Source organism: Canis lupus, chromosome 8 (assembly GCF_011100685.1).
Source record: "Canis lupus familiaris isolate Mischka breed German Shepherd chromosome 8, alternate assembly UU_Cfam_GSD_1.0, whole genome shotgun sequence".
Classification (NCBI taxonomy): Eukaryota; Metazoa; Chordata; class Mammalia; order Carnivora; family Canidae; genus Canis; species Canis lupus.
Genome location: NC_049229.1, coordinates 14,475,909 through 14,490,649, shown reverse-complemented (window position 1 = coordinate 14,490,649; position 14,741 = coordinate 14,475,909). Strand labels below are relative to the sequence as shown.

The following is a 14,741-nucleotide window of genomic DNA, read 5'->3' as shown; positions in this document are numbered from 1 at the left end:
TATTGTGGCCCTGTTAAAAATCTTTAGATTTGGATACCTTGAAATATAAAATTATTTAATGGTTTTCTTTAAATTTTGCATGGCTAAGTTATGGCAACCCGGGCAGCTTTTTTGAGATATCAAAGTTCATGATAATCTCCTTGTATTTTATGTTAGGAGACTGTGATCTTGGTTTTTTAAAAGCTACCTGCAAATTTATAATTGCCATTGTCTTTATTAATATATATTCTTTATTCAGCCTCTCTTAGGTGAGAAAATATACATCCCTCCAGTTACCAGAATCAGGATATTATTTTGATTCATCCCCTTTACTTTTCAGTTAATCATAGATGGAGTTTGCGTTTTAAATTTTTTTTTTTTTCATTTTAATTCTGTGTCTCCTATACAACACCTGACCTCTTTCATTCTTTCTTTCTTGTGATACTGTGGTAGCTTTCTGGTTGGTCTCTTGGCTTCTGAGGTCTTCTCCTTCAAATCATCCTTCACATTCATATGACTTATGTCAAAACCCAACAGTATAGCTGAGTGGTTTTCCTTTGCTTATAAAATAAGACCCATGTTGTTTATCTGGTTATTTGAAGCCTCTGGATGAGGACTCAGCCCATCTTTTCAAAATCATGTAGAGATTCCTTTGAAATATCCTGTTGTCCAGGTACCTGAGTCAGTTTACTATCTTCTGAACATACCTTCACTCAACCTCATAGAGTTGCTTTGAAGACTAAATGAGAAAATATACTTTAGAGTCCTTAGAACTTTTTGCCATAAAAATTACAGGACATAAATTTTAATAAATGTTGGCTGTAGCTATTATAATTATTATGTAGGATGTAAGTGTGAATGTACTATGTCAATATTAAAACTTGAAAATTTCTGAAATTTTAAATTTAAAAATTTTGAAAATTTTACCCTTTAAGATTGATTGTTTGAAAATTAAGATCATTCTTTAAGCAGATTTTTTTTTCATTTAGGAAAGCCTGAAAATCCTTTCCCTTGTTTTCTTTATCAGTTTATATATTAATACTCATCTAATTACTTCTTAAGTATGCAGATTTTTGTAGATTACTTCATTATATAGTGGTCAGTGGCTACAGATGAAGAGTTATTATATTATTCAACTTCTAGTTGAATGAAGAAATGAAATCCCAAAATTGTAGAGCATTTCACTAATGGTTTACCTATTTGCATAGTTAGGAAAGGAAGCCCAGTTCTACGACCAGTATTAAGCAGATGCATCTAATATACTAAGTTCTTTTTTTTTTTTTTTTTTTAAGATTTTATTTATTCATTCATGAGAGACACAGAGAGAGAGAGGCAGAGACACAGGCAGAGGGAAAAGCAGGCCCTATGCAGGGAGCCTGATGCAGGACTCGATCCCGGAACCCCATGATCACTCCCTAAGCCAAAGGCAGATGTTCAACCGCCGAGCCACCCAGGCATCCCTAATATACTAGATTCTGTTAGTGAATAAAGCCTTTTAATATGTAAAGTATATTCAGAGGAATTTTTCTACTTGATTCAATAACTTACAGAAATATAATAGCATACAATAAAAATATAATAAATTTACCTATGTATTTTTAGCATGCACATAAAAAATTTAATGAGATCAGGAAATTTCCAGAGTAACATTGTGTGCCTTTTTTGCCATCTTTTAATAATTTTTATTTCATATTTTTGTATCAAATTTATTCATGTACTATTCAATGTATAATATATGTTAATTTTAAAAACCACATAATAAAAATTAAAAAAAAAACATATTTACCCACAAATATGTACACACATACATGTCTGGAAAGATGAGAGTAGATTTCTTTTTCTTTTTCTTTTCTTTTCTTTTTTTTTTTTTTTAAGTAAACTCTATGCCCAACACCAGGCTTGAACTCACAACTTCAAGGTCAAGAGTCACATGCTGTACCAACTGAGCCAGCCAGGCACCCTGAGAGTCAATTTCCTTATTTCCCCCCCCAACTTAAATGAGAAATAGTTGACAAACATGATTGTTTAAAGTATACAATGTGATGATTTGATAATTGTGGAATGATTACCAAGGTCTAGATAATTAACACATCCATTACCTCACCTAGTTAACTGTTGTTTGTTTTTTTATGGTGAGAATGGTCTACTCTTAGCAACTTCCAGATATTCAGCATATGATTAACTATAGTCACCATGCTGTACATTAGATCTTACTATTTTTATAACTGAAAATTTATACCTTTTGACCTGCATCTCCCTGTTTCCCTCCTTTCCTCTGAGCCCCTGGTCACCACTATTCTATTCTCTTTCTATGAAATCAGGTTCTTTAAGATTCCACATATAAGTTATACCATACAATATTTGCCTATCTGTCTGCTTATTTCACTTACAGTAATGCCCTCCAGGTTGTCATAAATGGCAGGATTTCCTTTCTTACGGCTGAATAATAATATTCCATTGTGTGTGTGTGTGTATGTGTGTGTATACACACACACATACATATTTTTTGTATTCATTTATCCACAGATTTATATTGTTTCCATATCTTTGCTATTGTGAATAATGTGGCAGTGAACATGAGTGTACAAGTAGCTCTTTGAGATACTGATTTCATTTCCTTCAGAACTGGGTTGCTGAATCATATGATAGTTCTTTTTGGGGGGAGCTGGGGGGGAAGGGGGGAAATAGAGTGGGTGGGAATCATATGGTAGTTCTATTTTTAATATTTTGAGGAACCTCCATATTGTTTTCTGTAAAGGCTGTACCAGTTCACGTTCCCACCAACATTGTGTATCAGTTTTCTTTTCTCTACCCCCTTGCCAACATCTGTTATCTCTTGTCTTTTTGAAAATAGCCATTCTAACAGATGGAAGGTGATATCTCATCATGGTTTTGATTTGCATTTTCCTCATAATTAGTGATATGGAACACCTTTTCATATATCTATTAACAATTTGAATGTCTTCTTTGGAAAAATGTTTATTCAAGTTCTTTGCCCATTTTTAAATTGGATTATTTGCTTTTTTGCTATTGAGTTGCAGGAGTTCTTCATTTATTTTATGTATTAACCCCTAATGTAGATATATGGTTTGTAAATATTTTCTCCCATTTTCCATTAGCTGCCTTTTCAAGTCCTTTTTTTTTTTTTTTTACTTTTCCTTTGCTTCCTTTGCTGTGCAGGTGCTCTTGATATGGTCCCACTTATTTATTTTAGCTTTTGGTGTCTTATCCAAAAAATCAATGCCGAGAGCAATATCAAGAGTATTTTCCCTCTGTTTTCTTTTAGGAGTTGTATGGTTTCAGGTCTTAAATTTAAGTCTTTGATCCATTTCAAGTTAATTTTTGTCAGTGGTATAAAATAGGGGTCCAGTTTCATTCTTTTGCATTGGATATCCAGTTTTCTTAACACCACTTATTGAAAATACTGTACTTAATCTTTCTTAATTTCTTTTTCTTACATTTCATTGTTAATGTATAGAAATGCAATTGATTTTTAACCCTGAAACCTTACTGAATTCACTAGTTCTGACACTTTTTTGGTGAAATGTGTTGGGTTTCCTAAGTATAAGATGATGTTACCTGCAGACAAATAATCTTACTAATTCCTTTCAGATTTGGATGCCTTTTCATTCTTTTTCTTCCCTAATTGCTATGATAGGACTAAAGTACTATGCTGAATAGAAATGGCAATTGTGAGCATCCTTGACTTGCTCCTGACCTTAGAAGAAAAGCTTTTAACTTTTCACCATTGAGAATGATGTTAGCTGTTGGTTTGTCATATATGGCCTTTATTATGTTGAAGTACATTCCTTCTATAACTAATTTGTTGAGCAGAGTAGATTTCTTGAGTGATAGAATTGCAGATGATTTTTATAAATCTTTTGCTTATCTATATCCTCTAATTTTTCTGTGAACACATATTATATATGTTTATGTATATTGATTCCTGAATTGAATTTGTAAGAAATCTATAGTTGATAGAGTATATAATTTTGGTTCCATACACATGAGGATTATAAATGATTGAAAAGCTTACATATTAAAAGTTACTTTGCAAAAAAAAAAAGTCTTGCAATAACATTGATAATGTCTTTAGAATTAGAAAATGTATTTAGGATAAACTTTCATCAAATAGATTTTATGTCACTTTACCTAACATTTAATGGATGCATCATTAACATAGTTTGAACTTTTTTTCTTTGCTGACAGATTCTAATAGCCACCATCACCCATCTTTTGCCAAGTACAGAAGCTTCATCTTATGAAATGGATAAGAGGGTAATTAAAATTTTGTTTGATATTTAATATATGTTTAGTAAGGTATTTTTTTAATTTATTTTTTATTAGTAAGGTATTTATATTTTAAATTAGCAAAGCTAGATATTTACATGGCAAACATTAATTCATCTTGTGCTTAAAATCCACTTTACATTATTTAAGTGTAACCAAATTATATTTTAGTTCAGATTTCAAGTTAGTCATGGTTATTTGATAAAGTCTTTGAATCTCTTGGATGTGAGGAACCTTGGAGGATATTTTATTCATTTATAATTATTTCACTTTATCTTGCCAAATTATGGTCTTGTTTATGCCTGAAAATAAGTAATTCTGAGAAATTCATCAACTCGGAAGGCAACCATACATCTTTATATAGCTGTTACTGGTAGAAAATAACGAAATTTCCATTAAGGAGAGTATGTATAATAGAGATGGCATATAGAGGAAAATCTACCCCCTGGCCACAAAAAGTTTTACAGGATTGCAATCACCTTAGTAAATTCATTCTGAGATTCCTTTAATTATTTCAGGTACTGTATTTGTAAGTCTAAAGTTTCTATTTGGTTTCTTTTCATAGTTTTCCATATCTTTCTTGAAATCTGCATTTCTATATCAATTATATCTACTCTATTAGATTTTTAACAGTTTATCATAATTATTTTAAATTCCTTGTCGGCCAAATTCAATATTGGTGTTATTGCTAGGTATGTTTCTATTGAAATCTTTTCTTCTTGATTGTGGATTCCATTTTTCTGTTCATATATTTGTTAGTTTCTTAAAATATATTAGGCATAGTACATAACATGTTATAGAGATTCTAGTAGATCTGTGCTGCCCGGGATACTAACTACTACCCACACGTGACTTTAAATTTAAATAAAATTAAATTAAAAGTTTATATTAAAAATTTAATTCCTTATTTGTGCTAACCATATTTCAAGTGCTCAGTAGCCACATGGACAAATATATACCATTTCCATCATTGCACAAACCTCTATTAATCAAGGCTGCTCTAGATTCTTTTCCTCTGAAAATTATTCTGTTCCTTTCCATTTTCACATCCTAATCTTGCATTTTATTCTCCAGATCTCAGTGTCATCATCTCTTAATCATACAGGTTGAAATCTCAAAAGAGCAAAGTTGTTGGAGAAAGATGAATTTCAGTTTTCGTTATGTTTTATGTGAGGAATAATGCCAGCAAAACCATGAGCAAAGCAACTCTGTATTGCTAAAGTAGTAAGTTTGAAGCTCAAAACAAAATTACTGGTATCATCAACACATGAGTAGTATTAAACTCTGGGAATATATGTAATCACTTGAGAAGTTATAGAGTAAGAAGAGTTATTAACAAAATAGAACACTTCGAAGAAAAACAGAGCAGGGGGTCACCAAAATGGAGACATAGGAGGCTCCTGAATTTTCTTCCTCCCGTGGATGTGCCAAAGATACAGCTACACATGGAGCAGTTCTCTCTGAGAGAAATCCAGCAACTAGTTGAATGATCCTATGCATCAGGAAATACCCACATCAATACATAGGAAACATTGAGGCACACTCTTGAGATAAACCCATTGACACAGTCAGGAGAGAACTCCCAACTGCCAGGGTCTTTCAGAGGCTGCTAGCACCCCAGCTTTTAAGCTTTTTAAGCCTATCCCCAGGGATAGGCTTGTAAATCACCTGGCTCTGAAAGCCAACGGGGCTTGTATTCACAAGGCCCACAGAACTATAGGAAACAAAGGAGCACTTGTTAACAGGAGTGTGAGCACCTGCCATTGCTATTCCCCCAGTGTTCAGCACAGAGGTGACAGGCATTCTTTCTCTATGAAAGAGTTGACTGCATACTTTCCCAGCTGCTGCCTGAGAGTCCAGCTTCTAATCAGCCTTCATCCAGGTGCTGACTGGAGTCCTTCTGGAAGCTCTTAAGAACCAGTGGGCACTTCCCCTTGTATTCTCCCTCTGACTGGCTCCAGCAATAAAATCAGGTCTCTACCTTTCCCCTAGAAAGAGCTTGTCAACACTAAGTGAGTGGCTCCCAAATGACCTACTTCTGGGAGTGGACAGAACTTCGCATTCATGTATTCTCTGGAAACACACAAAACAGGGTGGTTCTGTTTGCACCAGCACTCCCAGCGACTGTTTCCCTGGCTTAGCACAGAATGAGTAAGCAAAAATAGCCAGCTCTCAATTTCTCTGTTAGGGGCTAGACTGCATATAGCTAATGTCCCAACCTTTCCAGCTGCTCCTGAAAGTCAGACTACCGATTAGCCTGCATCAGGAAGCTGAAGGAGTAGGCAATTAGTAGTCCTTCAGGAGCCTGATTAGGTATATTGGCATTTCCCACTCTTTTAGGACACAGTTTGGATAGTCACAGAAGTTTGATGAGCAGCTAAGAGCTTGAGCCAGGCTGCTAGTTTGCCTTTTCCAATTAATAAGTATCTTTTAGGAAGATACTTTGAGATTATATAAATAACCTGTTATTTCTTAAACCTTTTATTAAGTAGTTTTGCCAGCCATTTATAACTCTTACCAGAATTAGATGTTAGGATAGTTTCCTAATTCTGTCATTACTTTTACATTAATGTCATTAGTTAGTTTTCTATGATAAGGAAGAGCTTTCTCTTATTCCCTATCCATCTTACCAGTGTGGGATCATAATTCTTATTTTATGCAATGGATTGTAATCCTTAGTTTTTTTACTACCATTATTTATTTCAGAGCTCAAAATGTCCCAGACTTAGCCAGTGGGAATGCCCTTTAAAATGGCTTCTTTATCCTTTTGTCATATCCTCCTCATTATTCTTTCAGCATATCCTTAATTTCTGTCACCACAGAATTTTTCAGACTTATTTTGTATTTTTCCTGCCTCAGTACTGAAATTAGCCATTTCCCCAAGGAACTCTGGTTCTGTTGAGTGGGAATAGTGTTCTCAAATAAAGATCTGGGAGCTAAGTGTTTACATTGTCATTGGGTTGTGTGTGTGTGGTTTTTTCCCTTAGGCCCTCTCACGAGATAAAGCTAAAAAAAAGATAATATGTACACACATGTAAATAAATAGTATGTGTTTATGTATGTATTTCTTTGTGTGTATTAAAATACCATGAGTTTACCTTGACACCTCTGATTCTAATCCAACACAAGGGTCAGTCTGTCCTCTCCCTTTACATATTTGTAACCACCTGCCCCAATAATGAGAACCTAACTCCTTTATCCACATTTATTCACAGTATATTTACTTCTTTGTGCAGTTTTAGAAAAATAAAAGGAGTTTCAGAATATACTTATGCCTGTATATAGTTACCAAAAGAGTATATAGTTCAAAAGCTGTGTTTAAAAGTTACTTGAGTTACTTCTCCCTCCCCTTAGCCTCACTTTAGTATGATTATAGAATTCATTTGAATATAGTTCAGGTTATTTTTTCAGTTTGTATTCTATTTTAGTGTTTTCTCCCCATCCCTGTTGGTTTTGTTTTTTAGTTTATGTTTTATCCATTCTTTCTGCACAATGAACAGATACGATATTTTTTCCCCTCCTTGTTTGTTAAGAGATACATATTCTAGATATTCTTTGGTATTTAGATTTTTTTACTTGCAGGGTATCCTGGAAATTCACAATACATCAATTCATGAAGATGTTCTGTGTTCTTTTTTACAGCTGTATAGTATCATTACTACAGTGTGTGAATGTACTGTCATTTATTCAACTCACTCTCCTATGTATGGATATACAGGGTTTTTGGTTTTTTTTTTTTTCTTTTTCCAGTATTTTGCAATTGTAAAGAATGCTGCAGTGATTGTAGCAATTCAGTCACACCTGCACATTCCACTTCTAATTCTAGTTCTCTTGCTATTTCTATCAATTTTGCAGTTACTTCCTTAATTGAAATCTTCCAGCTCCTCAAAGTCATCCATGAGGTTTGGAATCACTTCTTCTAAACTCCTGTTAATGTTGACATTTTCACCTTTCCCATGAATCATGAATGTTCTTTATGACATCTAGAGTGGTGAATCCTTTCCAGAAGCTTTTCAGTTCACTTTACCCAGATTCTAAAGATAAATCACTATCTATGGGAGCTGTAGCTTTATGAAATGTATTTAAATACTACTTGAAATAAAAATTTCTCCTTAATCCTAATGAGCTACAGAATGGATAGCAGGCATAAAAACAACATTAATCTCATTGTGCATCTCCATCAGAGCTCTTGGACTTAAAATATTCAGTAAACTATGTTGTAAATAGATGTGGTATCATCCAGGCTTTGTTGTTCCATGTGTGGAACACAGGCAGAAGAGATTTAGCATAATTCTTAAGGGCCCTAGGATTTTTGGAATAGTAAATAAATGCTGGTTTCAACTCAAAGTTACTAGCTGCCTTAGCCCCTACCAAAAGAAGCAGCTTTGAAGCCAGGCATTGACTTCTCTCTAGCTACAAAAATCCTAGGTGGCATCTTTTACAAATACAAAGCTGTTTTGTCTACAATGAAAATCTGTTGTTTAGTGTAGCTAACCCTTTGGATAACTCGCCATACCCTCTGTATCAGCATCTGCTGCTTCATCTTCTACTTTCATGTTACACAGATGGTTCCTTTCCTTAAACCACACAAATCAATTTCTTCTAACTTCAAACTGCTCTTTTGTAGTTTCCTTACCTCTCTCAAGCTTCACAGAATTTAAGAGAGTTAGGGCCTTGCTCTAGTCTAGACTTTGACTTAAGCAGCTGGTTTGATCTTCCATCCAGACCATAAAACTTTCTCTATATCAGCTGTGCAGCTGTTTTGCTTTCTTAACATTCATGTGTTTCCTGGAGTAGTACTTTTACTTCCTTCAAAACTTTTCTTTTGTATTCACAGCTTGGCCATTTGGCAAAGAAACCTAGTTTTCAGCCTGTTTGGACTTTCGACATGCCTTTCTCATTAAATTTCTAGCTTTTTATTAAAGTGAGAGGGCAGCCCCAGTGGCTTAGCAGTTTAGCACTGCCTTCAGCCTGGGGCGTGACCCTGGAGACCTGGGATCGAGTCCCACGTCGGACTCCCTGCATGGAGCCTGCTTCTCCCTCTGCCGTGTGTCTCTGCCTCTCTCTCTCTCTCTCTCTCTCTCTCTCTCTCTTTGTGTGTGTGTGTCTCTCATGAATGAATGAATGAATGAATGAATGAATAAATAAATAAATAAATAAAGTGAGAGTCAGTGACTCTTCCTTTCACTTGAACACTTAGAGGCCATTGTAGGATTATTAATTGGCCTAATTTCAGTAGTGTGGTGTCTCAGGGAATGAAGAGGCATGAGGAGAGGAAAGACAGATGGGGGAATAGCTGGTTAGTGGAGCAGTCAAAACACATATGTTTACTGATTAAGTTTGCTGTCTTATATATGGACATTGTTTGTGGTACCCCCAAACAATTGCAGTAATAACATCAAAGATCACAGATCACCATAACATATAATAATAATGAAAAAGTTAGAAATATTGTGAGAATTACCAAAATGTGACATAGAGACATAAAGTGAACAAATGCTGTCAGAAAATGGTGCTCCATAGACTTGCTCAACACTGGATTGCTACAAACCTTCAATTTATCAGAAATGCAGTACCTGTAAAGCAAAGCACAATAAAATGATATAGAATCTTTAGATTCACATTTACTTTCCTTAAGCTATTTTCTTTTTAATGTTACCTTGCTTTGTGTATTATTTTTGGGAAGTCTGATGTCAGTTTTATTCTTTTGCCCTTATAAATTATTTCATCTTTTTTCCAGGAGGCCCTAAGGATATTTTTTCTTTATATTTGAAGTCTTACTTTTAAATCTTTATCAGAATATGTGTTAGAGTTGATTATTGCAGGTCAGTTTGTCCTGGCTTCTGGTGAATCTTTTTATTTTTTATTTTTTTTAAGATTTTATTTATTTATTTGACAGAGGGAGAGAGAACAAGTGGGAAGAGCAGCAGGCAGAGGGAGAGGGAGAAGCAGGCTCCCTGCTGATCAGGGACTTGATCCCAGGACCCTGAGATCATGACTTGAGCTGAAGGCATATCTTAATCATCTAAGCCACCCAGGTGCCCCCTGTGGACCTTTTTTAATGTGTATATTTCAGAGGTTCCAATTCTATATAAATTGTATATTCTTTTTCTTTTATTTCAGCCATATTCTCCCTGACACTTTTTATCATTTTAAAATTTCATTTTTAAATTGTTATCCACTGTTCTTCAATACCTGTATTATATTTTGTGGTTTTTTTCAAATATATTCTTCATTAGGCATTTATATTTAGGCTTCATTTCTAAATTTTGTCCTTTTGCTTCTTGTACTGACTTGATATAATTCTTCATTTCTTGATCTATTCTTAGTTTTTAATTTCTGATTTAAGATAGATTTTCTTTGTCCCTATATCTAAATGCTGTTTGATAATATCTAATTTAGGTTAGAATATTGTGTTATAGTGTTCTTCTGCTTCATAATTGAGGTTTTTGGGTGGGGGTTTCATCAGCCGAATTGCTTAGATTCTCATTTTTTTTGTTTTCTTTTCATAATAGTTTTATTTCTATGGACGAAGTTGGTGAGGGTGAGGGTGGTTTACAAGATTCCTACTTCAAGAGCTCCCCCTTCTGGTGTTTCAACAAAGTATAGTGTCTTTATTGTCTTTTTAAGGAGAGGAATTGTTAAGACCATAAATTTATTGGTTGATGCTTTTTAAGGAAGAGAGAGATTGCAGGTCCATCAGTTTTTAAAATTTAAGTCTTGCAAGATCCTAAGTTTCTCTTTTTACTACATGTTTTCCAGAGGTCATCTCCTCATATCTTCTTAACATTCTTTTTCCCCAAAGCATTACCTTCCCTCTGTGTACTTTTAAGTCCTTTTTTCCTACTCAGTATCTGTCTTCCAGTACATTTTTTTCAGTATTCTCACACTTAGGATGACTTTTTCTTTCTTGCTTGGTTTTTAGGTTTGTACCTTGTACTTTTCTGTCTTTTACAATTTTTCTCAAACTGCCCTTGCTCTTCATGAAAGTTTATAATAGGAGAATGGGGAAAAGCTTGCTGAGATTTGCTGCATACTTTATACTTACAGATAATTTAAAGTTTAGATGTTCTGTTTTTTGTGTTTATACTGAGGATGTTGGTTTTGTGATGTTTTATTGGTTCTTTTTGTTCCTTAAAAGGAATGTAGAAGGTGACTGTAATATATATGAACTTAATCTTGCATTTGTGTTCCATTCCTTAAAGAATTTTAAATAGTTGACTGATGTCTGTTCTCATTTAAGCTCAGTATTTTTATAGTAATTTAAAGTAATTCTGGCAGTCCTATTTTTATTATGTTTAAAGTTTCATTGTGTTGGCTCTAAAATACAAAGAAGAAACCCACAATAATACTCATATACAATATTTTAGAGTCACCTAGATCTAAGTAAATATTCATGGTAGAATTAGGGTTGATAGCTCCTGAAATAAATTTTGGAAGAAGGGATCCCTGGGTGGCGCAGCGGTTTGGCGCCTGCCTTTGGCCCAGGGCGCGATTCTGGAGACCCGGGATCGAATCCCACGTCGGGCTCCCGGTGCATGGAGCCTGCTTCTCCCTCTGCCTGTGTCTCTGCCTCTCTCTCTCTCTCTGTGTGTGACTATCATAAATAATAAGTAAAATTAAAAAAAAATTTTGGAAGAAATAAATAAGTTGGTGAATTTCTTTTAAAAGTATTAAGGTCAGGATGCCTGAGTGGCTCAGCAGTTGAACATCTGCCTTTGGCGCAGGGCGGGATCCTGGGGTCTAAGATGGAGTTCCGCATCAGGCTTCCTGCCTGGAGCCTGCTTCTTCCTCTCTCTGTGTCTCTGCCCCTCTCTCTCTCTCTGTGTCTCTCATAAATAAATACATAAAATCTTTTTTTAAAAAGGTATTAAGGTCTTATTTTATGAGTTTACAATAATAATCTTTTTTGTTGTTGTTTCAGTTGGTAGTATCCTTACTTCTGTGCCTTCTGGACTGGATCATGGCCTTACCTTTAAAGACACTGCTCCAACCAATCCATGCTACAGGAGCAGAAAATGATAAAATAGAAAAATCTGTCCTCAATTGCATTTATAAGGTAAATTTGTTTGCTTTATTTATTTTTTTTTTAATTTGTTTGCTTTAACCAACACTTTTTAAAACTGAAAAAAATAGCATTTCTTAGTATTACATTTTTAGTTTTTTAGAGCCAGGTATTTTCTAAGAACGTAGATTTATCTTACAGTGTCTAAGGCTAATTAAAATTTCTTCCTACAAGGTACAGTTGTTTCACTGCAGATTTTTGAAAGGAGTCAAATCTTTGTTGAATGTGAGAATGATTAGTTAAATTTTATTCATTCTTCTTTTTAAGAAGTATTAAGTTTTACCTTGATTGAAGAACTAAGTTTTAAAATACTTAAAAATTTTGTCAAGCTCTTATATTCCAGTTGGCATTTTTCTCTTTTTGTTTATCTTCACTGAAAAGGAAAACTATATTTTTCCCTCATACTTTCAGGTATTACATGGGTGTGTTTATGGAGCTCAGTGTTTTAGCAATCCAAGGTATTTTCCAATGAGCCTCTCCGACTTGGCATCTGTAGATTATGATCCTTTTATGCATTTGGAAAGTCTGAAAGAGCCTGAACCTCTGCACTCTCCAGATTCAGAACGATCCTCTAAACTTCAGCCAGTGACAGAAGGTAAAAAAAATTCCTAAAGGACCATATTATTTCTTGGGTTCTCTGAAAATATGATTTGAGGGTGTAGGTAGAAATAATGGAGATGAATATGTCTTACTTTGTAGCTCTTTACCTCACCATGTGTATTATAGCAAAGTTCATTTTTAGTTTAGGAAATAACTTCAGAAACACAGTTACTAAGATTACATGTGATGACATTCCCTTTATACTTCTAGTTAAGTTACTCTGATAAGTTCTTTTTGGTATTTTATTTTATACATCATAGAATTTATATAATCGAATAACAGATTTAGCTTTGGAGCCTAACAGATAGGGTACTGACTATTATTTACTAGCTGAGTGGCTCTTTCAGTTTCCTTATTTGTAAAATGGGGATAATAATATCCATTCCCTTATGGTTGTTTTGAGTACTGAATAAGATATGTGTAAAACCCTTTGCACATTTCTTGGTAGGCAGTGAACTCAGTAACATTTTTTTAAGCCACATTGTGTCTACATTCATAAAGTTTACTTTCTGATATAAGGAAAAAATGTAAATAAATAACTTCTAAATATGAGTATAAAAGTAAATGTACATTTAAGATAGAAGTAGCCTAGAGGAACCCAGCAATCATTGAAGGGTTTTAAGGAGGTTATATACATGATAAAATTAGTAGTAAGAGCAGTTTGGCAACAGTATTTTCTAGGTCAGAGGATTATGGCCCAAGGCCAACCCCTTGTTTCTGTAAGTAAAGTTCTTTTTGCATCCATGCTGTTCATTTACATATCATGATGGCTGCTTTTGTGCAATATCAGCAGTGTTTGTTGTACAGTTGCAAAGGAGATCATGTGGTCCATAAAACTGAAAATTTTTACTATCTGGCTCCTTTTATGCATTCTGTAGAAAGAGTTTGCTGATCTCTGTTATGTTAGAATGGTTTTAGGGAAGTTAACTCGGGATCAGAGAGACTAATCATGAGGCTGTTGCAAGGTCTTTGTTAGGAATATATATTTGTGTGTTTGTGCACATGCATACACACACCTGTGTGTGTGTGTTCTGAGAAAAGTTGGAAAGGAAGGAAAACTGGAAGAGTAATTTCTCTGAAATAAGACAGGAAAAAGATGGGGTAATGATTTTAAATGATAGGTCCAATACAGAAAGACTGAAAACTATGTCTACTTTAATTTCAGCAAAGATGTAGGAGGGAGAAGTGGATGGCTGTGGGTTGTAGAGTAAGGAAGAGTTAAAGAGCCATTTGTCAAAAGTACTCTTTAAAGAAGTTTGTTTAAAAAAAGAGAGAAAAAAAAGAGAAAAGCAGTAAGACAGTGGTGAGCTAGTGGATGATTCAGGGGTAAGGGAGTTCTAAGGATGAATAAAGTTGAACAAAATTATAAGTTGAGAAGGAAGATGGGAAGGGGATCATTTAGTAGGGTAAAGTTCCTGAACAGTAGCTAGAAAGTATTGGTGCTGATATTAGCCCTTATTCTGACCCAGACAGAAGCAAATGGAAGTAAATTAAGGGGATTGGCAGAAGTCACTCAGAGTCCAACGGAAAATGGAAACAACAAAGTTTTGGTTGCACCAGTCAGCATTAAGTAAGGTGGACGTGGCAGAAAAACACGGGAGCTATGGCTTTCAGAATATTGGTATATGGTTTAGCCATGGAATCTGGGCTTGGTGAAGATTGAACTGATCCTTGGGAATGGCTAATAAGTTAGAAGAAAATGGAGTGATCCAGTGAATCAGAAAGTAGATGTTGGCAATAAGAAGCTAAAGCAGTGATTCTCAGCTTTGGTTGCACATTAAATTACTGCTGTGCTACTCCCATCCAT

At 34.6% G+C, this 14,741-nt stretch overlaps 1 protein-coding gene across 15 annotated transcripts in view; it reads left to right on the top strand.

Moving 5' to 3' along the window:
* RALGAPA1 (Ral GTPase activating protein catalytic subunit alpha 1) overlaps positions 1-14,741 on the top strand; it is a 242,119-nt gene that overhangs the window by 135,673 nt on the left and 91,705 nt on the right. For all 15 annotated transcript variants that reach the window (XM_038544500.1, XM_038544498.1, XM_038544497.1 and 12 more), the window contains 3 exons: positions 4,189-4,257; positions 12,194-12,328; positions 12,746-12,929. In XM_038544500.1, coding sequence (XP_038400428.1) covers positions 4,189-4,257; positions 12,194-12,328; positions 12,746-12,929 — 388 coding nt within the window. The remainder of the gene's footprint in view (positions 1-4,188; positions 4,258-12,193; positions 12,329-12,745; positions 12,930-14,741) is intronic.